Source organism: Eublepharis macularius, chromosome 10 (assembly GCF_028583425.1).
Source record: "Eublepharis macularius isolate TG4126 chromosome 10, MPM_Emac_v1.0, whole genome shotgun sequence".
Classification (NCBI taxonomy): domain Eukaryota; kingdom Metazoa; phylum Chordata; class Lepidosauria; order Squamata; family Eublepharidae; genus Eublepharis; species Eublepharis macularius.
In genome coordinates, this window is record NC_072799.1 from 7,830,805 (window position 1) to 7,857,740 (window position 26,936).

Genomic DNA, 26,936 nt, shown 5'->3' on the forward strand with positions numbered 1-26,936 from the left:
GTACGTTTGCTCAGAGAAGTTGTGCTCAGAGTACTTCTTTTCTAATTCTTGCCCCCTCCATATCATAACCTTGTGAGATGGGTTATGTTGAGAGTGTATTACTGGCCCAAGGTTCCCCGGCAGGATTTATGGCTGATTGGGAGTAGAGATGGGCATGAACCGAAATATGAACCAAAGTTCATGATGAACCAAAGTTCATGATGAACCGGGCTGGTTCGTGGTTCGCTAACTGGCCATTTGTCAGAGCCCACGAACTTTAAGCTGGTTCATTTGGTTTGTTTTTTGGTTCGTCACTGTAAATAGTCTGGTGCCGCTCAATCAGTTTCCTAGGCAACAGGGGATGGACTTCCTGCAGAGCTGCTGACCCAGAAGTGGCCTTCTACTGACCCAGAAGTGACGATTTGCTGATCTGGATGTGACATTTTCACAAGCCAAACAAACCAGTTCATGAACTGGGGCAGGTTTGTGAAAGTTCATTGTTCATGAAATGTGACGAACCACGAACCGCACAGTTCATTTTTTTCCTGGTTCGTGCCCATCTCCAATTGGGCGTTTGAATGCAGATCTCCCAAGTCCTAGTTTGACATTCTAAACACTGTACCATCTTATTTGCTCTTATTTGTAACATTCAGCAGAACAATTCACGGTTGCTAGTTCTTGTAACCTACTTTGTACAGAACTGTCTATAATTGTTAACTGCTTATACATTTCAAATGAGAAATGTATGAAGCTCTCAGTTCCTGTTATCTTCTACAATGTTTTCACTATGGCTTATCATTCCCCCTTCAAAGCAGTCCCTTGCTTTAGCTGTTTTTGCTTGTGAAGCCAGAGCTCCAACCAAGCTAATTGTTGCAAGTTGTTCCTTGTGTAAAAAGACAGACTTGATATGTTGCGATAGGCTGCTTTTTGGATAGTATTTGGTGGTGGATTGATGAATGCTTTAGCAAACACCTTGCTTACTTAGGATACGTAGCCCTATTGTCAAATGAGTAAGTTTTGCCTTAGGAATAGAAACAGCATAATTATTTGCAGCACCTATCAAAAACCAGAAAGGTTTCTTTTAAAAAGTGGAAGTTTTCTCCCATCAAGGTAAACAGAAAGGAACACAAGTGCTGGTAAAACCAATGTCAGTTGACAAAAAGAGAATTTTTTAAGAGTAGATGGCCAAAAACATTAGGGTAAGCAACAAGCAATTCTCCAAATATACCAGAAGCCGAAAACTGGTCAGGGAGGCAGTTGGGCCTTTGGACAACAAAAGAATAAAAGGATTGCTCAAGGAAGATGTGGAAATGGCAGAGAAACTGAACAAATTATTTATTTATTTGTTATTTTATTGGTTTCAAAAAGAATACATACACATACATATAGATATCACATCAGGGGATATCAAGCACAACTTCATAAGAAATCAAAGGTGATAATAACAACAAACTATATATTATACTCATTTTCCATCTCTACAGTTCCTTCCTCTTTATATCTTGCTGAACAAATTATTTATATATGTTTTCATTGTAGAAAATGTGGGGCACATACCCACACCAGAGTCACTGTTTTTAGGAAGAATATCTGAAGAACCGAGTCAAATTGAGTTGGCAAGTGATGAAGTTCTAGGACTTCTAGGCAAACTGAAAACGAATAAGTGTGCGGGTCCATGAGGCATACATGCAAAAGTTCTTAAATAATTCAAATATGAAATTGTTAATCTACTAAAAATTGTATGTAACTTGTTGCTAAAATTTTCCTCTGTGCTGAATGACCGAAAATTAGCAAATGTTCCCCCCATTTTTTTTTAAAAAGAAACAGTTCCAGAGAGGATCCAGGAAATTACAGTCCAGTTAGCCTAACATCTGTTATGGATAAATTGGAAGAAACTGTTACTAAAGAGAGAGAACTATTAAGCACATCAGGGAGCAAAGTCTTCTGTGGACAAATCAGCATGAGGACGAAACAGCAAATGGTAATCCTATGTCACCAACCACTTGCAGATGTTTGATCAAGTTAACAAGTATGTGGATATGACCGATCTGGTAGATATAATCAATGTGGACTTCCAAAAGATTTTGACAAGATGCCTTACCAAGGACTCATGAGTAAACCTAACATTCATGGGATATGTCCTCTTATGGATTAACAGTTGGTTAAATGGAAGGAAGTAGGTAATAATAATTAAATAACAGTTCTGGCAATGAAAGAAAGTGAGCAGCAGGGTCCCACAAGGATCGGTATTGGGACCAGTGCTGATTAATTTGTTCATAAACTTTTGGAATTGGGGACGAACAGTGTAGTAGCCCGATTATTCCGGATAGTGAAAACTAAGGTGGATTGCGAAGAGCTACAGGAAGATCTCTTGAAATTGAGCGAGTGGGTAACAATGTGACAATTTCACCATGGATAAGTGTAAGGTGATGCATCATGGGGGGGGGGAATCTCATTTTTAAATATATGCTGATGAGATCTGAACTGGCTGAGACTGAGATTGAAAGAGATCTTGGAACTGTAGTGGAAAGCTCAATGAGAATATCAACCCCGGTATGTGGCAGTGATGAAAAAGGCCAACTTTCACTAGGAATTATTAGGAAAGGACTGAAAATAGAATGACTGATGTTGTCTCCTGGCTTTCTGAAAATGATGCAAAACGGAATTGTTCAAGAAAGCTTTTTACTCAGATAGAGGACTGTACTGTAGGGAGGGGGTCTCAGATGCTTCGCCAATGAGTTAGGAACCATAGACTTCACCACTATGTAGTTCTGGATTCCTGCTAATACTATATCTACGTAAACTTGTGTCTATTTACGCTATGCCATCGTTTATGGAAATGTTCTTGATATTGAACGTACTAATCTCACTCTGTGTAATCCGCCTTGAGTCTAAGTGAGAAAGGTGGACTATAAATGGCATAAATAAAATAAAAACAAAATAAATATAAAGCTATAGTGCAGCCTCATTGGAATATTGTCTGAAGTTCTGTTTGGCATATCTTAAGACATTATTGCAGAGATGGGAAAATGTCCATAGGAAGACGACCAAGTTGCGTAGGGAGTTGGAGCACCTTTTGTATGAGGAAAGACTGGAGAATCTGGGACTTTTCAGTCTTAAAAAAAAGACAGGCGAGGAAAAAATGTATAGAAAGGGACTGGTGAGGTGACGCTGATGGCACTGTGCCATCTGATGCCCTCCTCCCAGTGCAAAACAAGCCTTTGGCAAGTTGATCTCTACAAGAACAAGACACTCAATGCCAAATGAATTGCTTGGGAAGCGCTGAAGACAAAATGCTCTTGTGCAATGTGCACAGTTCCCCTTTCCATCAATGGAGTTATGCTAGTCTAGGGCTCAGTCTCTGCCCTTGGGATCTGATTGGTTGGCTGCCATTAAGGGAAACAGTTCTAGAGCTGCCAGCCCAGTGTCTGCCTACCTGCACTGCTGCTGTGTAGTAAAAACAAAAACAAAAACACCCCCCCCCCAACTTATCAGTGGGCAGTGGGAGTCATTACAAGTTCATTTCCCAAATTTAGTATACCGTTCCAGAAGTCATTTCAACCAATACAGTCAGTAGTTTCTGGGTGTATTTCCAGCTCGTTTGTTTTGCTTTGCACAACCCTAATTGCTTCTTTCCTTACCTAACTTGGAGGAGGGAGGGAAAAGAGAAAGGAGCTTTTGCAGTGCTGAAAGGAGAATGCAATGCTGAGATCAAAAATGTTGCTTCTGCCTCTGCCCAGCTTGGAGGGGAGGGAAGAGAAATGAGATCTTTCTTCTCTCCCTTTTGCAACTTTACTTTACTTTGCTGGGTGGGTGGGTGGGATCTGAACCAACTCCCAGATGATCCGCTGTCAGCTGTGAGTTGGCTTCTGACCACTTTGTTTGGCAGCTGTTGGAACTGCTTGATGGAATCCCAACATACTCTTGATCTGCTTCCAGGCTGATTGTGAGTGTCAAACTAGGTAAGTTCAAGTGCCAGATAGGTTCACTGAGAAATATATCACATCTCTATTTTAACTTCAGGCATTTAATTGTAGCCACCTAAGTAAAAGATAGTAATCCTTTAACTCCATCCTCCTATCAAGCTCCCAAGTATACTTCCCTTACTTAGTGTATAGTGGTTAAGTGGTTGGATTATGAATTTCACTACTGCCAGGAGCTCAGCAGATGCCTTGGGTAAGCCACTCCTCTCGCCCCCAGCTTCTCAGCTGTATTTGGGATAATAACAACACTGACTTTGTTCACCGCTTTGTGTGGGGCTCTAATATGTCTGGGAGAGTGGTATATAAGCAAAGTTGTTGTTGTTGAAATCCTGTGTGCCCAGGGGTACTGATGTAGAGTCCCACTTCTTGCTATATATGCTTCATAGCACAAATATCAGTAGATTAAAGGGTGCCATATGTGTGCAGGAGAGTTGTAAACTAAGGCAGGTGTGGAGATTGTTGCTCTTTGCCATATATAGTATTTTTGGCCATGTGCAACTGAGGCTTAGGAACATGCACTACCTATGGCCAATAGCCAAACAAGTTCTCTACAGAGAGAGAGAAAAAAAGGCTCACAGCCTGTGGTAGGCTGTCTTAGTATGAGAGCAGAGCTCCTTTGAAGAGGCTACTAGCAGGTGTTTTGGCAGATCTAGTCATTCCTGATATTATAGAACAAACTGAATATTGAACTGCAGCCAGGGGTAAAGGCAATTGCTGTTGTGCCTAGAATGCAGGTGTGGTGTGTTATCTTGACTCCACAAAATAGGATCTATAATCCTTTTAAGCAGCAAAATGAAAGCAATATTCTAAATGATACAATAAAAATCTGCTTGTGCAGGATGCTAGGAAGTGTGTATTTTTTCCCCTTTCTGTAGTAAAAGTCTTTCAATTATGCTCATGTCACATTTGAGGTTAGTACATTTGTATCTCCTTTTCAGTCTGAGAACATAAAGTCGATGCATTGGATTCAACTTCATTAGCTAGCGATTCATATTTTCTCCCTTTTTGTGAATTACTATAGAGAACGCCCTTGTAAGACTGCCGGCAATCCATTAACGCCTTAAGCTACTTTAATACAAGGTTTGCTAATAAACATTTTCAGCATTTTCATTGCAATTTAAATTGCAATTTACTTTTGGCCGTGGAAGTACAACATTACGTAGTTCTAATGTTGGAATGGAAAACAATTTGGGAAAGGACCAATTAGGATTATATTGACAATGCACGTTTCGCAAAGTAGAGATGATGAAGTTGTGGTGCCGTGGGCCGGTGGTCTTTCCAGATGTTTTCTTCCAGTTTTTCTTGGAACAGCTTTCCAGTCTGTTTCTTCATTTTTGCTGTTGCCATACTTTGCGGTTTATCACATCCTGCCATTGTTTTATCCCCCCAAACTATGCAGTACTAATAATTTCAAGGATAAACAGACAGTACAGTACTAGACTGTTGAATGTTGCAGTTATTGGGAAATGACTGGATTCAGATTAAGATTTAGGGTATGTTCCCAAGGTGAATCACCTGAGTGTGGGAAAGTAAGTAAAAGTGTGATGTGTAAAAGAGTGAGTGATGGCATCAATGTGAGAGATTTAGGGGGAAATGAGATATAAAGACAGGATGGTGGAGAAATGAAAAACCAAGGATGTGAACAAATTGCACTACAGAATGTGATAATGGATGTTGTTTATTTTGGGCTACTGAAAATCAGAGAAAGCCATTTGGAACATCCTACTCTAAATTATTCTATATTCAGGTAGTTCCATTTTTCTGTTTGGTTGCCGGACTGTGCCCTACTCATACCATTTTGCCTGTTAATTTGTCAGTCTCTGATCTCTTCCTGCATTCCACTTAAACATCAGGATGAAGATGTTTGAGCAGATCTACAAGTGTCACTTCAGTATCATGCACAACACTTGCTACTCTTGATGTAAACTAAATTACTAAACAATTAAAAATTATAACAACAGATTTAATCAATTGTATTTAAGTTGTACCAATTTTAGTTTTCAAGTACCCTGAAACTAATTGAATATTCTTAACCTGTGGAAGATTCGTGTACTTTTGTGTTGTGCATCTCATTGGTGCATCTAAAAAGCTGTTCTAAATAGAATAGTCTTCAGCTGTCTCCTTAAGCTAGAGAGTAAGCGGGCCAGGTGTGCTTCCCTAAGGAGATCGTTCCTTAATTGTGAGACTGCCACCAAAGAGGCCCTCTCCCATGTTCTCAGCAACCAAACTTCTTTGGTTGATGGGACAGTTCGGAGGGCCTTTCCCTGTGATCTTGACTCCTAGGCAGGAACACATGGGAGAAGACAGTCCTTCAGATAATCTGGTTCCAAGCCATTTAGGGCTTTATACTATAAAACCAACATCTTGAACTGGGCTCAGGAGCAGATTGGTAGCCGATGTAATTCTTGTAATATTGGATGAAGTGACCCTGACCAGTCATGTAGCCACCGCATTCTGCAGCTTCTTCAAGGGTAGTCCCGACTCCCAAGTAGAGCACAATGCAGCACTTTGCAATACTTCGTAAACATATTTTTCTCAGAAGGAGATCAACAGTTTTTTTCTGAATCTTACGTCAGCATATTTTATAGCAGCTTGGCACACAGGAATTCAACATTTGACACTTTGTCTAGCATAGTTTTAGGTGGGTCTGTAGTAGAAGAGCAAGGTTTGGGTCCAGTAGAACCTTAAAGACCTACTAGATTTTCAGATTATGAGGTTTCAAGAGTTAGAGCTCCCTGGACATCTAGTTGTTTTTTAAGGTGCTACTGGACCTGAGTCTTGTTCTTTGTCTAGCATGTAGATCAAGTGAAGACAAGAACATTAATAGCTTATTTTCTTCAGGACAAGCTGCGGTGTGACCAGAGTTAGGGCCATGGGGGAAAATATTTTATAACAGTTCTTTTCCTACCCTATGCCTAACTCTATTTCAGATGCATCTCTTCCAAATTCATAAGTACCAATCTCAATGCACGGAATCCCCATTGCCCAAATTGTGTGATTAGTTCTCTGCTCTATCCTATTACTTTTTATCCAGCAATGACACATTCTTATACTTATTGACTTACTGCTAAAGGTCAAATTTATTTTATCTGCTAATTAGCTTTTTCTAGCAGTACAGATCCTTTCGCTTATACAGGATATACTAACACAGGGACTTGATACAGACTCAGTGCTTCAAAAACAACAACAACAACAATAGTAAGATTCTCTTCATTTTAGACTTGTTTACCACACTGCTTGAATGTGAATAATTTGATATGGGCTGACTTCAGACTTTCTGTACTTCTGTTGTAGTGAAGATCTGAGTATCTAGATAGGGAAAAAATCAGTATGACTATCTGCAGGTGCAGAAGTCAAAGAAATCGAGCAGCAGCAGCAGCAGTATTAATTCCTATTAAAGTTTAGAAGAGGATAACCAAAATTATTAAAATTTTAGTGAACATTTCCTACAATGAAAGGCTAAAAAGTATGGAGCTTTTAATTTAATGAAAAGACAGTTGAGGAGGGGGGATTATCCCACAGAGCACATGGGGGGGGGCTCTGTGATGGGCAATAAATTCAGGATAGATGGAAAGGAGTATTTGGAATTTGCTGCCCGTGGATATAGTGCTGGCCAATAGCACAGATGGCTGGAGAGGGAATTAGAGAGATTCATGAATAATAGATCTCTTAATAGCCACTGAGTATGATGACTGAAGGCATTCTCTGCATCTAGAATAAGTAAACCTCTGGATCTCAGTTCTAAGAGGCAACCTTAGGGGGCCCTGGCCTCTGTGCCTCTATGCCCTGTTTATTGGGTATGTAGGACAAGTGATCAGCCGTTATGTGAAATAGGATGTTGCATTAGATGACAGAGTGCAGGAATACTGTTCTCTACTGTTTGGTTGTTTCCTCAAGCGAAAAAACAGTCCTTCTACCATACCAAGATTTTTTCCTGGTATGTTCCCTACAAGGGAATCAGTTCCCTTGTAGCCACTAATTGGCCAGTGTTTGCTCCAGGATATTTGGACTTCATGGACCACTAACCTGATGCAGCAAGACAACTCTTTTTTTTTTATTGTCATCTGCATGACTTTTCTTCCATTAGTAGGCCAGAAGATTAAAATGGGTCGTACCTGTTGCATTCCCAGCATTTTAAAAAAGAACCTTTAAAAAAAATCACAGGGGAGAGGAGGTAGCTTTATAAAAGTAAAGGTGAGAAATAAAAATATATTGTGAAAAATTAACGTAGCCCTTTGTGTGCTTGAGTGGTGGCAAAGTCAAAAGACAACTAAGTGGATAACAGAATAACCTGAAGAGGAGCACAACTGAGTATGATTGAGCTGCACAAGCCTAACGAAGAGTCTGGTTGGGATAATAGCAAAGACTTAACAAAAACGGTGCTGCTATCGCAAGGTGACATTTGTAAGGTGTCATACATCAGGTTGATAGCTTTGTGGCCTGGATGCCTGTCAAGTCATGCATTCTCCTACAGCTTCCCCAGGGAAAGACTGTAGTTACGATAATTAAAATCCATACATTTAATGGCCTGTGCATTATGTGAAGCTGTGGGCGATTGGATCTAAAAATGTTTAATGGCCTTAGGAAAATCCAATATGCTATATAATCTTTAAATGACATTGATGTTGTTTTTGTGGTCCTGAAGCTACTCAGTCATTACTAGGTTAAAAAAAAAAAGGAAAAGGAAAACACTCAACTGTAGGTATAATGGCCATTGTGGAAAAGAAAGATGTGATGCTGCTATTGCCCTCTTCCACAAATGATATAGCACTAAAGAGCCACATGGGACAAATACTTGGAAGCTATTTAAAGTACATTAATGATACTGTTTGGAATTTAGAAAGTTAGAGTAGGAGTGTGAATCATTGTCAGAAGAATTGCTAATCACTGTTATTTATGCTGGTGGTGCACCTTGAGCGTCATTAAATGTAAAGTGTTGGTGACGTTTGGAGCTCTTATACCTGACAAGCATGGGTGGATATCGCTCTTCCTTTCCCCCTCTCCCTCTGCCCTGTCACTCATCTTGGTTGTAAGTTAAGGATATTCTAACTATAGACAGCCCTCATTTTAATATGTTGTATATATTATATATACAAAATATTACATGTCCCAGAAACACACATTTATATCATTGCTAGCAACAGAGGCCATTGTGTGGAAAAATACAATGGGCTCTAGAAAACTGATTTGGCAGTTGGGCAATGGACAAAAAGGTGAATTAAGTTAGACCGGAAATCTGCCTCATATTTATATCCTGCCCTTTGTATAAGGAGGTTAGAATGGTGGACATAGTTTTTCTTCCTCCTACTTTTTCCTCACAGGGTACCCCCGGTGGTAAGTTAGGCGCAGACAGAGTAAGTGGGCCTGGCCTTCACGACTGAGAGCTTTTGTTTTTAGTTAGAATCCAGGGCCTACATCACACTGGCTGTCAGGTAGAAGAACAACATACTCTCAAGAGTATATCAGATCCCGATTTTTTTTTAGAGCCACAATAAAATTAAACAGTGGCAGAGAGTAGACGTTGCTCAGTTGTTACCCAGTATCAGCTGGTAACATAGAGTAGGAGTCTCATACATTGCATTGCTTAAGAAGGGAGGGATGCTCACCTTCCAACTAGTACATATCTCAGGGATGGTACAAGGCAGAGAATAGATATGATTAAGAATGCTGCAAAGGGAGATTGATAAGCCCACTTAACACTAGCTGTAAGGAGGAAGACAGAGCAGAATCACCCGAATAGTTTGACTCATCCAATCACTCCCCCAAATAGTTCGACTCATATTTTGCTTAGAGGTGCACACTTGAAAAAATATTGTTTTAATTCTGTATTGTAATTTCAGAAAGGACGGGATTGTCATTTTCATTCAATACTGGGAGTGTATTTATGAGAGCCAGTTTGGTGTAGTGTTTAAGAGCGCGGGACTCTAATCTGGAGAGCCGGGTTTGATTCCCCACTCCTCCACTTGAAGCCAGCTGGGTGAACTTGGGTCAGTCGCAGCTCTCTCAGAGCTCTCTCAGCCGCACCCCCCTCACAGGGTGATTGTTGTGGGGATAATCATAACATACTTTGTAAACCGCTCTGAATGGGCATTAAGTTGTCCTGAAGGGCAGTATATAAATCAAATGTTATTATTATTATTATTATTATTTGAAAATAATTTCAGGGAAAACTTCTGTTTTCATTCATGTTGTACGTGATGTCTGCCCACTATTTCCTGGGGGGCAGGGGGTAGCAGGTTTTCTGGAGAAGCGGTTTTGTCACTCTGTGGCACCATCTTTTCAGAAAACGAAGTCTTCCTTCTCTCCTAAATCCAGAGGAGTCGGCCGTGTTAGTCTGTAGTAGCAAAATCAAAAAGAGTCCAGCAGCACCTTTAAGACTAACCGATTTTATTGTAGCATAAGCTTTCGAGAGCCACAGCTCTCTTTGTCAGATGCAACCGTCAGGTTGCATCTGACAAAGAGAGCTGTAGCTCTCGAAAGCTTATGCTACAATAAAGTTGCATCTGACGAAGAGAGCTGTGGTTCTCGAAAGCTTATGCTACAATAAAATTGGTTAGTCTTAAAGGTGCTGCTGGACTCTTTTTGATTCTCTCCTAAAGATTCTGTTGTTTCATTCAAGACTAATAGCTATCATAAAGGGCACCTCTCTTGAACCCCATGCTGTGGGTAGGTCTGAACTGGAACAAATCTCATTAGTTCTCAAAGGGTTGATTCTGTCTGCTGGAGTTTCCTCTGTTTATGTGCCCCGGTGGACTGCAAGTTGTTGTTGGTCCTTGGCAAAGTGGATTCAAGGCCTCTGTACTTTTCTGAGAGCAGGTGTGCGGTTGTGGATAAATCATCCATTTTTCTGCTTTGCTCACATCAAATTAGGAATTATAGTGGCCAGCCTTATAAAGCGTTTGCAGGAGTAAGCACCTTAAAACCTGCAAAGCACTTGAAAGATAAAACTGCAGTGTAAATTTAGAAGATACACAGTAATGATATAAAATATTATCTCAGCAGTTGTTTAAAATATTCTGCTTTCATCTGAATGACTTTTCTGAATGCATTTCCAAATCCGTATGCACATGTCTGCCTTATACACTACCTCACATAAAGCAGGAAGGGGCATCGTTCTCTAGTAAACCTCTGACCCCTTCTGCAACCTCCCATCGTATTTAATGTGGCAGTCCACTTGTGACAAAGGGAGATGTGGAGATACGGTGAAAGGCAGCACACTTGTCTTTTAAAGATACACATCTTTCTCCTTTCTCCTGTGTCTAGCCTTGCTCTGTTTTTCCTTAAGGAGTTTTATCAATGTTTTTTTTAAAAAAATACCCGACAACTAAATTTTCTAAATGCTGTAGGATTATTTTGCTATGCATGCTGTCTTTTCGAACAAACCCACGTCTCTTAACATATTCTGAGCTAATCATTTGGGTGCTAACTCCCTAACTTGGAAAAAAAAAGATTTTTTTAAAACTAAACTAGTTGTCTTAACATTTCTGTGGAGCTCAACTGGATACCCTTCTGAACATAAAACATCTCTTGGCTTGTCCTTACAACTTCCATGCTTCTATACCCCTTGCAGTGTAGAGTTTGTTGTCTACCCCAAAGCCATACAAAATCACTTGTTTTTTTAGCCTGCTTGGATCTTGCTGAGTCCCTAGTCTTAGCAAATGTAACTAAATAAGAACAATTTCTTCCCATATAAGATGTTACAGTATTTTCAGTAGCATGTTGTGAAATATCAGGATAGGGACAACTTGGATATCTTGGATATGTAACACAAAACAACTGCAAGAGCAGAACTTACACAAGGGTGCATTGATTTCTGCTCAAAAAGAAATGAAAAAGAAAACCCCTCTTTTAAAAGAAAAAAAGAGAATAAGAGGACTCAATGGCAATATCTATACATGTGAATCTCAGAAAAAGACATCTCCCTCTCCGTAACCACACTACTAATTTCACCTCCCCCTTTTGTCCTTTGATCTCAACTGGTCTCAGCCATCCATTCATTCTGGATCATGTTTAGTGCTTCTTTCTTTCTTTTTAAAGAAGTCCTTCTGCTTAATTTAGAGTGCCCTATTTTTTCTGCATATCTGAGTACTCCGAAGAGGTCCTCCCCTTGTGTGTGGATGGCTCCATTTTGTGGGTTTCATCCGCTGCACAGGGGTAAGTCATTTTTGCTATTAGATACAGATACGGTTATCCCCCCTTCCTTTTGTGAGCGTTATGAACGAATAGGGGGTCCAGACGACATCTCCTTGTTCTAAATTTGTCAATATTTAATACTTCACATTCTTAGTTATGAATACACTTAATGCAGTCCATTCCTCTCTGATCTCATCCTTTAGATGATCCCTCCCCACAAGTAGTCGGTCCCTGAAAAACCCTGATTCATTCATTTATCATAATGCATTTTGCCAAGTCGAGCGTACTATTGCAATATTTATTTTCATTTATTAATGCAGTGTTTCCAAGTATAGATTAAAAATATAAATATTACTTGAATAAGCTTTTTACAAAGGGGGTTGTGTGTGTGCGTATCATCCATTAACATAACAAGAGAAGAAGGTGGCGAAGGAAAATAAGAGGTCAAATCTTAATGTGTTTATTGGACTAGGAAGATGAGTGATGGACATGAGAATGTTAAGTCTGTCCATTAGTATCCACTTAGAAGTCCTGCCCAGTTCAGAGGAAATGGAAGATTCTCCTGATGCTCGCTTAAGTAATTCCATGTTGCTTCCTTCCATTACTTAATTCAATTTATTACAGCTAAATTTAAGATGATTCATACTGGTGAGATCAGTGCCAATCTGATAGTTTTCAAAAGTACAGCATCAGTAGTATGTCTTTAAATTAACATGTCAGCTCTTCAACAAGAAGGGCCTTCTGTAAGAAATCTGGCTTGTAATTTCCTTCCAGTGTTTCAAGTTTCAGAGATGAGAGTAGTGCATCATGTTTGGGTACTGGAGGCTTGGTCCAGAGCCATTTCTACTCCTGATGGCATCCAGTTCTATAGTTATGAATTATTTCTCTGAAAGGCTTTATATAGAGGTCGAATAACATGGGCGATGCGATTGCTCTTTGTGGAACCCCACAAGATACTTCCCACTCTAAGAATAGCTGGTATCCAATAACAATGGTTTAATTTCATCTAATGAGGAATGATTCAAATCAGTCCAAGGAATATAATAATAACAATAATAATATCAACATTTGATTTATATACCACACTTCAGGAAAACTTAACACCAACTCAAAGCAGTTTTCACAGTATGTTATTACTAGAAACAAAGCCCATTGTGGGAAACATACAACTGACTCTAGAAAGGGGAGGGCTGGCAGGCTGGCATTGCCTCCTCCGTGACTGATCCCGGTCGGGGGAAGGTAGGAGGCAGACATTGCCACCTGCTCCTGGTCGGGTGAAGGGGGAGAGGAATTGCAACCTGCTCCATTACTGATCCCAGTTGGGTAAAAGGGAGGCTGATCCCGATCGAGTGAAGGGGGGCAGACATTGCAACCTGCTTCATGCCTGATCCTGGCTGGGTAAAGGGGGGCGGGCATTGCTTCCTGCATCATCCCGGGTGGGTGAAGGCAGGGGGTGGGCATTGCCACCTGCTCTGTTCCTGATCCCAGCTGGGTGAAGGTGGGGGCGAGCATTGCCACCTGCTTTGCTTCTGATCCCAGCCGGTGAAGGCAGAGGTGGGCATTGCCACCTGCTCCACACGTGATCCTAGCTGGGGGAATGAGGGGCAGACATTACCACCAGTTCTGCTACTGAATCCAGCTGGGTGAAGGGGGGCGGGCATTGCCACCTGATCTGCTCCTGATTTCAGCTAGGTGATGGCAGGGGTGGGCATTTCTGGGCAAATTGGTTGAGAGAACCGTAGCTAATCAACTTCAGGCTTCTGGGAAAAATCTCCACTCAAGTATGCTTATTAATTTTGCTTTTTCTTTGATCCACACGGGTCCATTTTCTGTTTCCTCATGCAGAATTTTTCATGTTAAATGTATGTAGTTTCCAACACTGGTTTTTTTGTTAATTGCATATGAATAACATAAAAGTAAGAAACAAATTAGGAAAGCCAGCAATGAAAATGGGTGAAACAAACTAACAACAGCTCATAATGACAAAATATAGAAACAAAAAAAGTCTATTCATAAATATCTACTGTTACGGCACAAAATAGGAATACTGAGTTTACTTTTTACCATTATTTTTTTTCTTTCAAAGGGAATGTATGTAATGGTCTGAACACTGAGTAGAACAAGGGCTTTCCCCCCCCCCCTTTTTTTTTTTGCAAAAACTTTTCTTTCGTTTGCAGTTCCCTAAAATTGCCATATTTGTGCCCTCTCCCATTTACAAAATTCTGTTGCAAAGCTTTTGCTATAGCACTGCCTATGCTGCCTTGCATTCCTTAGGTCAGCGATGGCGAACCTATGGCACGCGTGCCACAGCTGGCACGCAGAGCCCTCTCTGTGGGCACGCGAGCCGAGTTGCTGATCGCTAGGTCCAAGGCTCATTTGGAGGGGGAACACCTGGAACGGCATTCCAGTAGCTCTGAGCAGAGATCACATGGGTTTTGGCCCTGCCCACATGATTCCTTTTCCTCGAGGCTGCCTCCCTGTTGCCCGTCTCTTTAGCAGCAGGAAGCGGAGGCAGCAGCCGGGCTGCTGGGGCTGGCTTTCTAAAGAAGAGTAAGCTGCTTTGATTTAACTTGCTTTACATTCAGTCGTGGCTCCTGAGTGAGTGAGTGAGTGAGTGAGTGAGTGAGTGAGTGAATGTGTGTGTGTGTGTGTGTGTGAGAGAGAGAGAGGAGAGAGAGAGAGAGAGAGAGTGCTTGCAAGCAGGCCTGCTGGTGTAAAGAAGGGCAAACTGATTTGATTTAACTTGCTTTACTTTCATTCATGGCTTCTGAGTGAGTGAGTGAGTGAGTGAGAGAGAGAGAGAGAGAGAGAGAGAGAGAGAGAGAGATGATAATTAGTTTGGCCAACTGTATGAGTTGTTTTTTCTTAACTAAAACCTCAGTATTCAGGTTTAATTGCAGTGCTGGCACTTTGAAATAAATAAATTGGCTTTGTGTTGCAGTTTGGGCACTCGGACTCAAAAAGGTTCTCCATCACTGCCTTAGGTGGAAGAATAAAGAAGTACTGGTAACATGGACAGTTTCTTGTCTTGCACAAGTTGGGCTGGAGCTGAGCTTTGTGCTATTTGGCCTTCTTTAAGAAATTACCATTAAAGAGTAATTGGCCACACTGTTGTCGTTACAACCTGATATCATTGTGTTCTGTGTTGCATTGCCATGGATTGTAGCTGACAAAGAGGACACAATGGTGGAGACGAGTTTATGTCAGCTGGAGGGCTGGGAACAAAATTAGTGTGACATGGAGATAGGGCAAATGACAACGATGATCGCTGTCTGTTTTGGGAGCACTGAAATGGGAAAAATGACGACCTATTGGTTTGTATACGAAGTGTGGGAAACTGATTAATCTGTGACAAAAATATTATTTAGGGATGCGATTAAAATCACATTTTGGGGGAACTCACATAGTCTGGTTAGTCTAGTCACTGGAGTACTGTCATCTTTTTTTTGGAAATAAGGATAGATGTATACTGATAATTCATTTCTGTTTAATGTATAACCTTTATTTACTGTCTAATTGCAGACCAATATATGTTAATATTTCATCATGTTTAACATTTAACATGAACTGTTAAGAGTCATTTTCTTCCTCTGAAGATATGGTAAATAGATTAAGATAACAGACAGGGATTCTGAACAATGTATTGTCGAAGGCTTTCACGGACGGAGAACGATGGTTGTTGTGGATTTTCCGGGCTGTATAGCCGTGGTCTTGGCATTGTAGTTCCTGACGTTTTGCCAGCAGCTGTGGCTGGCATCTTCAGAGGTGTAGCACCAAAAGACAGAGATCTCTCAGTGTCGTGTCGTGACACTGAGAGATCTCTGTCTTTTGGTGCTACACCTCTGAAGATGCCAGCCACAGCTGCTGGCGAAACGTCAGGAACTACAATGCCAAGACCACGACAATACAGCCCGGAAAACCCACAACAACCATCGTTCTCTGGCCGTGAAAGCCTTCGACAATAAATCTTGGTTGTATATGAATTTCGAATGTCCCTCTCTATTATAAGGTTTATCCGCATTTCCATTTGTACAATATTTTACTGAAGCACACTTTAGTTAAAATTATAGACGTCAGATTGGCATGGTGCATCCATTTTCTGTTAAGTTTCTCATGCAGACACATACACATGGGCACCACACCTGCCCTCCTTTCCATTTCAGGACAGCGTGTGATTCTGAAATCTGCTGTGCAACACTGTTAATTTCATTTTATTGCAGTACTTAACAGAAGAACTACAGGATATTAACAAAAAAACCCCAATCTTCACGTCAGAGCATGGACTGGTCTCCAGTTGATATTGAAAATGAAAGTAACAAAATGTAACGCGATGATGACTATTTGAATTTAAAGACTGATATTGTTCCTAAACATAGTGGTTGTGAAAGAGTGTATTTGTACGTAGGAATTCCCTCTGAGAATTTTGGGGGTGTTTTGTCAACAAAACTCAGTGCATTTTGTAAACAAAACAACAACAACAAAAACCTCTTTTGCTTTGATGATGATTGCTTTGAACCAAACTGCGAGGGTCAAATTAGATTACCCGAGGGACGGCAGCAGAGAAAGGAAATGAAAACTGACCTGAGAGGAAAGAGTGAAACACTTTGTCTCCCTATCGCTGCTCTAATTTGATTTGCTGTCTTCAGTTGCATTTCATTAAGAATATCAACAGCTGGGACAGACCAGTTACGTTGGCCCTGTTTGGCCTTCAGAGTTATGAGTTGCATCAAAAGACAGCAGAACTATTTAAGTAACTGATGTTACATCTTAACAAAAAACAGAGCATGGTGGAATGGGCACCAGAAAGCTTGCTTGTCCTTTGGAGGACATTCTTCTCATGCTTGGTCTGAAAACTCACTGCTTTGTTTCTTAGGGTTGCCACCTCTGAGTTGGAAAATTCCTGGAGATTTGGGGCTGAAGTATGAGGAGCTTGGAGAGGACAGGGACCTCAGCAGGGTCTAATGCCACAGAGTCCTCCCTCCAAAGCAGCCATTTTCTCCAGGGGAACTGATCTCTGTAGTCTGGTGATCAGTTGTAAGTCTGGGAGATCTCCAGGCCCCACCTGGAAGCTGGCAAGCCTGCCTTTTTTGGATGCGATATCCTGGGTGCTCTGTTAGGGCATCGTCTGAAGCTGTGCAGGTGTGCAGGCATCACAATTGGACATTCGGGTGATGATAGTCTTAAGAAATATGCACTGAACATTTTTGCCGTCTGCATCAGCAACTGCACTGAGATTCCGTAAGACTGGCTGAGCAAGCCCTGGGGCCAGCCAAGGGAAGCACTTGCTGTGTAAAAATAAATTTATTTATTTTATTCATTTATTGCATTTATTATCTGCTCTCCCCATAATGGGCTCCGAGAGGATTGCAACATAAATAAATTACAATAAAAACAGCATTAAAATCATAAAATACAATAACAATATATTCAGGCAGCAACCCAAATTGGTCAACCCCCAGCCAGAAGCATTCCATGAGGTGGGAATGGGCAGAATATATTAATATTTCAGTGGAAACCGGGAGGGTTTTTTTTTTGAAGCCTAAAGATGGCTAGTCCTGCCAACCAGCACTGTTTCCATCTTCCTATGTATGTAGGGTCCTGTGGACATTTATCAGTCCAAGAGGTAAAACGAGTGAGCCTACCCTTTCTGATTCTTTTATCACATAGGGGAGGTCTTTTATGGCGAGATCAGGACAGATCAGCTGCTTCTGCCAAATGTAGGCTGCCTTCATGCAAGTCTTTTTTACCTCCGTGGCTAAAGACATTTCATAAGATCAGGCTGTTCGTTACAAAAGCAATCACTTAAATTGCTTAATATCTGACTTAGTATTACTTCTAAAGAAACTTCCCCTGCCACAGTATGGAATTATCACACATCTTGGCTGATCAGCTTGTCCTTTGTTTTTATATGCTTGTATCATCCTTTAGGTGAAACGATGAGAATTGCTTCGTCAGAGTTTGCCGATGATCCGTGTTCCTCCGTCAAGCGAGGCACCATGGTACGAGCAGCCCGCGCTCTGCTTTCAGCTGTCACTCGTTTGCTCATCCTGGCTGACATGGCGGATGTCATGAGACTTTTGTCGCACCTGAAAATTGTAAGATTTTTTAAAATTTGCGACCCTCTGGTTATTTGTGTGTGCGTGTGTGCACGTGCGTGCATGCATGCTTGCTGGTAAAAAGGAATAATTAGCTGGTACTGTGGTGGTGTATATTAACACTGAGGCACATATATATGCACATGCATGTGTTGTTTCTGGTAAGTGGACTTTCTCCTGTTAGAAGAGCTACTTACCTTAATATCATAGTTTACGGCAGCGCACTCTATGTGAGGCTGCCCTTAAAAAGTGTTCAGAAATTTCAGTTAGTGTGTACTGCTGCAGGGAGGATGTTGACTGGATTGGGTTGTAGGGAACATATCACTCCAGTCTTGGCCTATCTTCCAGTCTGTTTTTGGCACAATTCAAGGTGTTGGTGTTAAAGCCCTGTATGGTTTGGGACCAACATATCTTAAGGACCACTTTCTCCCTTACGAACCTACCCAACCACAGCACTCACCTTCTGAGGCCCTGCTTCAGGTGCCCCTGCTTTCTGAGATTAGGCAAATACATGTTTTAAATGTTAGCTCTGATGAGGGCAGAAAGACAGGGTATAAATTCTGTAATACCATCCTCAGTACTGAATCTTTCTCATGATCTGTTGCGAGGGGCCTGACCTACCAGTTCTGAACTCATTCTTCTGGGCTGGGCTAAGCATCTATGGTTATGGTGTGACCCAAAATGAGGAGTTGGATCCTACCAGCTGTTCTTTTCAGTTTTGCCCTGTTTTCTTCCTTATTGTTGCCCCTGTCCCGCATTTCTTCTGTTCATGCAGATCCTGTGATCGCCAGTATAACATGTTGGATGGTTAATGGGGAACACTTCTTCCTTTTTTACCAGCAGAAAAACTGGTTATATTCAACCATAATAGTGCAATCCTCTGTAGAGTTATTCTAGTCTAATTCCGTTGACTCCAGTGGGCTTAGACTGGAGTAACTCACCATAGGATTGCACTGTTCATCTGTAATTCCTTGGGGATATGGAATTATATCATAAAATAGAATTAGATATGAAAATTATGGCCAAGTGACAGTGCATTTAGAAGTATTCATCCCCTCATTTGCACATGTACTCTGCAATTAACTGTTAATCTACATTGGCAGGTGCCCACTGTTACTCTTAAAGGCCATGCTGAGTAAAACTTTCATAAGTGGATCCTACTATATAAAAAGCTAACCGTGCTCCACACAACTTACTTCCTACCGTGGTGTGCCTCCAGAGGACACTGTTGTGGAGGGAAGCCCAGAAGAGGCAGCCCGTCCCTCCAAGAGCATGCCGTGGCAGGAAGCCCAGGCTGGGATTAGGTGCAGAGCAGACAGCAATGACTGTCCACTGCTTTCACCAGTTGGGATCGGGAGTAGAGTAGGTGACAATGCCCACCCCCCACCCTCACCGAGCTGGGATCAAGCATGGAGCAGGTGGCAATAACCGCCTCCACCTTCACCCATCTGAATCAGGAGCAGAGCAGATGGCATGCCCGCCCACAGCCATCACCTGGCCAGGATCAGGAGTGGAACAAATGGCAATGCCTGCCCCCCAACTTCACCCAGCTGGGATCAGGAGTGGAGCAGGTGGCAATGCCCCCCACCATCACCCGGCTGGAATGAGATACAGAGCAGGTGGTTATTCCTGCCTCTCCATCCCCCAGCTGGAATCACGAGCGGAACAGATGGAAGTGCTGGCCTGCTGCCTTCACCCAGCTGGGATCATGAGAGGAGCAGGTGTCAATGCCCACCCCCAGCCTTCACCCGCCTGGGATCAGGCACGGAGAAGGTGGCAGTGCCTGGCCTCCTCCATAACTTGACTGGGATCAGGAGCAGAACAGGTGGCAATGCTGCCTCCCCCGTCTTCCCCCAGCTGGGATCAGGAGCAGAGAAGGTGGCAATGCCCGCCCCCACCATCAGCTGACTGGGATTAGGAGCAGAGCAGGGGGAAATGCCTGCCCCTGCCTTAACCTAGTTGGCATCAGGAGTGGAGCAGGTGGCAATGCCCGCCCGCCTAAATTCACCCAGTTGGAATCAGGAGCGGAGCAGGTGGTAATGCCCACCCTCCGCCTTCACCCAGGTGGTATCAGGAGTGGAGCAGGTGGCAATGCCAGCCCCCCCTTCATGCAGCTGGGATCAGGAATGGAGCAGGTGGCAATGCCTGCCCACAGCCATCACCCAGCTGGGATCAGGTCGGAGCAGGAGGCGATGGTCACCCCCTGCCGTCACCCAGCTTGGATCAGGAGTGGAGCAGGTGGAAGTGCCCACCCCTTGCCCTCACCTGGCCAGGATGAGGAATGGATCAGGAGACAATGGCCACCCTCTCTTCACCCGCCCAGGATCAGGAGTGGAGCAGGTAGCAATGCCCACCCCCTTTTTCATTATGCTGGAATCTGGCATGGAGCAAGTTGCAATGCCTGTCCCTGCTTCACCCGGCCAGAATCAGGCACAGAGTAGGCGCAATGCCCGCACCCCCTTCACCCAGCTGGGATCAGGTGCAGAGCAGGTGGCAATGCCCACCTGCCCGCTCTCCCCTTTCTAGAGTCCATTGTATTTTTCCCCACAATAGGCTTTGTTACTAGTTTTAGTATATATAGATACGATATTTAATTTTTTTTTAAAAAAATCTTTACATATTGTACATTGACACATCCATGTATACTAATATATATTGAATGCTGGATCCCACTTAAAAATGAAGATTTTGCTGCTTTCTGGTATTGCATTACCATTGTCTGACAATGCATATTGATAATCTGGGTACCATTGAAAAGAACACATGGCCAGGCTTGTGTAGCTTCTTTGGGGTGCATGCAGATGAGAAGAGCTCTTTTCTTTAAAATGTTTTCCAGGCTGGTCTGTTGTCACATGCAGAAGCTGTAGACTATCCCCCTCTTGTGGTAGTCTGGAAGCATTGCCGTTTTCTGATTTGGTACGAAATCCGAGTTCAGAAAGAGCAAGTGCTTAATGAATCATCAAAGATGGGAAAAAATATGTAAACCACAGATGAATTATAGAACAGCAAATGATTTGCTGTGGGTTTGTGTTTGGTTTGCCGCTGTCTGCTTTTGTGCATGCAGAGGCATATAACAAAACGCTTTGTAAGTGGAACTAACCAGGATAATGATTTATTTTTCTGATTCCTCTCCACATATAAATGTTGCAGATTGAGATCTGCTTTTGTAAGCAGGGTTACGCAGAAGATTTTCAAAAATTGCCCTCTCTTCTTGATCAGGGGCATGAAAGATGTGCCATCTGGCTCTTTCCTTCTTCTTTCTTTGCTTCGGATAGTTGTGGAATGTTGATCCTTGGATCTTCCTTCAAGACGGCAACACCTGTCTTGAAGGAAGATTGTGTAGGCAAGTTTGAATTCTCCCACATTAGGTTTTATAATGGAAAATGCCAAATCCTTTTCTGCCTGGAAGATGTCAGTCCCCGCTTTAACAAATTCAGTGCTGTCCTACTAAAATGTCAACGCGTTACCCTGTAAATATGTGCATAGTAAGTAAAGTGTGCTTTGAATATGTGACAGTGATTTCCACTTCATGATGCACCCCAGTCTGATTTGGGTGATCTTTTGACATGACAGATTTTCAGCCTCAGCATTTGTGTGCAGCTCGTCTTGAGACCAGAGCACGTAGCAGCTGCTGTGCAATTAATTGCCTGGTCATCCTCAGGGGTGACTGTCTAGAGTAGGTGGCCGTGCAAACTCTCCCCCTGCCCCTGAACAGCTACACCGGTTTTGAAATGTTGCGGATCACAGAGCGGAAAAGTTCATAGGTTCTCCCATGCAGAGGCAAGGGGCGGGGCTAGGATGCTTGTTTCTGCTGTCCCTTCCCGCGCACGTGCCGGTCTTTTCTTGCAAGTATTTGAATTCGATGGTGATACCGCATGAGAAGGTGAAACGTTAGCAGAATGAATATCGTGGAGGCCAACTTTGAAAATATGTTGGCAGTCCTTGTATTAGTTTGCCCCGCACCTCATAGTTGGGAGGGGCGTATTTTGCTTTATTCTCCTATCACATTTTTGTTTTCAGAAGCTGAAAGTCAGTTATGAATTGGTAGAGGAGGCCGATTTTGATAAGGGCAGTGCCTCCCGCCCCTGCGTCTGCACTGCTCACAATAGTAGATTCGCAGGCAAAGGTTTTTCTCAGCCCTGCGACCTGAGGCCCTTTCTAGATTCCAAAGACGGAAAGTGGTTCTTTCTTCAAGGCAAGGATATGCTCTACCACCGACACATAGCAGCTCTCTGAGCATGCTTTCTCTTTTGCATATAGCCCAGAAAGTCATTCTATTAACACTTACTTCACTGTATTTGTTCACTGTAAATCTGAAACCTTTTTCAGTCACTTGCAGTAATTCTTGAATCGGAATTATTCATTTGAATTCAACTGAATGCCTTTATTGTGTGTTTGGTGGGATTTTTCATATTGTCTCAAGCATTTGGCTAAACCATCTTTCTTTCTGTGTGTGTGTGTGTGTGTGTGTCTAGAAAATATATAAACCCACCTTTCTGAGAATTGCTTCATCTGCAACACTAACCGCTAATGATTTTGGTTCCTGCTTTAACTGGATCACTTCTCAGGAGGGCTTATGCCACAGGCTCTGTTTCTTGCCGGAAAGGGAGTTGTGAGCAGATGCTAACAGGCATAGAACAGCAAATATCTCACTTTCATTCGCTGCATACAGATCCCATATGTATAATATGCATTAACAGGGAACGGCAATATTTATGCTCCCTAATGCAGTCTGTGATTAACCACTTTGCTATGTAAGCTGTAGCACTAATGGGCCATGATGAATTGCATGTTTGGGAGGGAGGCTCCGCATTTTGTCATTTTTCATTACGCTGTACAGTGGCGAGGATCCGACTATCCTCCCAGTAGTCTTCCTCCATCCCTAGGAGCCTTCCTCCAACCTAAGTGGCTCTTCTTCCAGTGGAAGTCTCCTTTGACTGGAGGAGGGCCTCAGACTTGAGCCAAAAGTAAAGGTGGGATATAGATTTTTAAATACGTACTTACATAAATATTGCTCAGTGGAGTGGTAGGATAGGGGTAGGATGCACCCCAGTATATATTATCTTTACTACCTTTGCTATGGTTAGCAATTGCATGGAACACCTCCCAAGAAGACCCGAGTTGCATAGGCAGGCAATGGCCAACCACCTCTGTTAGACTCTTGCCTAGAACACCCCAGTAGGGGTCTCCATAAGTCAGCTGTGACTTTATGAACTTTCCACTACCACCGTTGCTGTGGTCCCCGTTTACTATGTGTGAGAGAGTGTGAGGGAAGAATGGACCCCCCCCATTGTTTCTTAGGATCCTCATCCCTCAGGAGCAGCATTTTGTGGAGATCAGTGGACTTCAGTAGGAGGGGGAAAGCAGGAAAGTTCTGTTCTGCCAATAGAAAATTCAAGTAAATCCAACAAACAGCGTGAGCGAGTGGTATTGTGTTATCTAATGCCACTGATCCGATTGCATGAAGACATCAAGTCTCCACCTGCTTGCTGTCTCTCTCTCTCTCTCTCTCTCTCTCTCTCTCTCTCTCACACACACACACACACACACACACACACACGGAAATTATAGATGGACCATAACTTGGAACTGTTCTTGGTGACATTGAAGACATACATCTGAGTTCATCTCTCTATTGATGTCCTTTGGATATAGTCTGTTCCCTCTCATAGCCAAGGACTGGCTACCCCACAGATCAAAAAAAATCCATAAAATTTAGCTCTAGTTACACTTCTAGGATTCTAAAATCTGCAGAAAAACTATTTTAAATAAAAAACGTAGGAGCCCTCAAAAGCTTTAAGTGTAATGTTTGGTGATGCACTGGTATCACACAAATAAACTCCAAAGTTCTTCAGCACACAAGATCTCTTGAGAAGACCCTATGAGATCTCGGTCACCATTTTGCATTGCCAAGATGACTTTTCACATTAAGGCCTCTGCTTTGTGTTGTAGTTTGGGTCTGAAGAAAGGTTTAGCGCCTCCCTTGATCCCCGAATACCAGGTTGTTTACCCAGTGCTTGAGAGAGGCCACTCAACCCTTCTGTGTATTTTCTAAAGTGCAGCTTGATGTACTGACATTGCAAGATGTTGCCTTCACAGTCCAAAATGCTGCCTAGAGGAGCAGGGGAAGGGGAATGAAAGTGGACTCAGAATGGGAGTGGGGAAGCAAAGCTAGAGGGCTGAAGCAGGGGGATAGCTTGTGGGTGGGGGGTGAAAATGGACTCAGATGGGTCTAGAGGTTTTGGAACAGGATTTCCTCTTTGCTCATGACTCCTCATGAGTCCCCCTTAAGTACTTGATAGATAAAAAAGTCATGGATCTTCATACAAACATGCCAGATTGTCCAGGATAAGTTCTTAAAATAATGCAACGAAGAATGAGGTAGGGAGTTCCAAACTGTCAGGACAAGCATCACTTCTGCTGTCCACTTTCAGAGGTTCAGAATTCCTTGAACAACTCTTCTGCCCACTCACACATCTGCAGTTTATCCTGCTGAAGCAGCCATGATCTGATTTGTTTTCCCTTCCATCCGGTTTGCATGTTACTCCTCAAACTTTGGTGCTACCAGAAGACTAGAAAAACTACACTCTCCCCCTCCAGTCCTTAACACTCACGTTGCTTCCACAATTTCTACAATGTCCTGAAGAGATTGGTGGCCCAGTTTGGAGAGGAGCTGGTTTTAAAAAAGACATGATGCATTTTCTCTCAAGTGTTGCATGCTGATGACTCTTGCTGGAGAAGTTGGGAATTGCATGATTTCATTCACCTTTGGAAATCAGGCTGGCACTCCACAGAAATACGTCATTATTATGTGGAAGTGTTGCTTACTAGCAGGTTGGCTGAGCATACAAAGAGAGTGCCCCCCCCCCAATTGATTTTTTCCCTTCCATTCTGGTTATTCATGGCCCTAACAATCTACTCTCCTAGACCTCTGACAAAATATATAAAAATATACATGTCAGTTTGCCTAACAGAGATGACATCCTTCTATATTGGATTTCTGTTGATGTTGTGTCTTTGCAAATTCTCATTTATACACCCTGTTGCATTGATTATTGAAACGTCCTCGAAATTGACTGTACTAATCTTACACTGTAATAGTAATAACAGTGTGCTTATATACCACCCTTCTGGATGGATTAGTGCCCCACTCAGAATGGTGAACAAAATCAGTATATTATTATCCCTACAATATAGCCGGGGAGGTGGGGCTGAGTGACAGAAGTGGTTTGCCCAAGGCAGTAGTGGGATTCAGAGCAGCAGAGTGCTGATTTGCAGCCTGGCCACTTAACCACTATGAGTCTCAGTGAGAAAAGTCAACTATAAATGACAAATAAATAAATAAATAAAATCTCTTCAGCATATTTTCTGGACCTGAAAGGGGGGGAAATGTAGCATTTTTCTAGCAGCAGCAGCAACAATAACAACAACAGATTTATATACCACCCTTCAGGACAACATAATGCCTACTCAGAGCGGTGTGCAAAGTATGTTGTTATTATCCCCACAACAAAACACCCTGTGAGGTGGGTGGGGCTGAGAGAGCTCTGGAAGAGCTGTGACTGACCCAAGGTCACCCAGCTGGTTTCAAGTGGAGGAGTGGGGAATCAAACCCTGCTCTCCAGATTAGAGTCCCGCCACTCTTACCCACTACACCAAACTGGCTGTCTGTAAGCAGACTGTTTATATCTGCCTGTATTTGTTTCCTTTAATTTTTTTTTAAGTTACTGTGAAACAATTGCCTAGTTCCGGGAACATCTTCACAAATGCCCAATAAACAGGTATAAGAGCCCCGATATTAAAGAAAAGGAGGAAAACCGGTCTGTAATAGAGGTTGTCAAGACACACATTTGCATGAGAACGGAAGGGAAGGTAGTCTTCTGCATGTTCCAATTGTACTAATTTCCATGTCAGAAAATTAGTTAGTATATTCAGTGAGGGGAAAGTAGCAGCAGGAACAAATTACATGATAATAAGATTCTGTTTTTCCTGGTAATTTTCTTAACTGTCATGACAGTCAGTGAGGTTTGTACTTATGCTACATTTAAAGGTAAAGCAATGAATTGATACAACTGCTGGATAATTAGATCACAGTGGCAAGGCATAGCTTTGAGCTTATCAAATATTATTTGGGTTTGTTACATATGTTTTAATGTAAGAACTGATGTATGGGGAAAAAAGGAAGAACAGTGTACGTGGTTAATCTCCATATACACTAAGCAAATACTGTTTATGTAGTGGGTTTATGTGCCATCTTGCTATTATTTTTTCATATTCTAGTAAACTATCAAAAATGTGAAAACATCATAATAAAACGCAACAGTAAAAAAAATCAGTAAATATTTCAGTACTTAAAACAGCAGAACTACCACAGAGGGAGGGGGGCGGGGAGAGAGACTTTTTCCATTGCAGTGACATATGTCATGGATGGACATAAGGTTGCCAACTCGCAGTTGGAGAATTCCTAGAGAGCTGAAAGCCTCTGATGGAAAGGAAAGGGAGTACTCGTAGCACTGAGAGAGGGCAGGGCATTCCTCAGCTGGGGGAGCTTTTGACTGAAGGCCCTAGGCCTGATGAGGGCAGCAGAAACCAGCAGCAATAGCCGCAAGGCAACTGATCCAGGCTGCTGATTGAGATGGCTTTAAAAGCAGCAGCAAGATGCTTGTTGAGGAGGCCAATGGAGTAGCCAGAAGGATTCAAGGGCCAGGAGACAGGAAGCTTGCTGTCAGCTGTTTCCTTGGCTTGA

General features: G+C 42.4%; 1 protein-coding gene across 1 annotated transcript in view; it reads left to right on the top strand.

Annotated features, from left to right (window-relative positions):
• Positions 1–26,936, top strand: part of CTNNA2 (catenin alpha 2) — a 678,629-nt gene that overhangs the window by 160,889 nt on the left and 490,804 nt on the right. Inside the window, exon 4 of the mRNA XM_054989920.1 lies at positions 18,024–18,190. Coding sequence (XP_054845895.1) covers positions 18,024–18,190 — 167 coding nt within the window. The remainder of the gene's footprint in view (positions 1–18,023; positions 18,191–26,936) is intronic.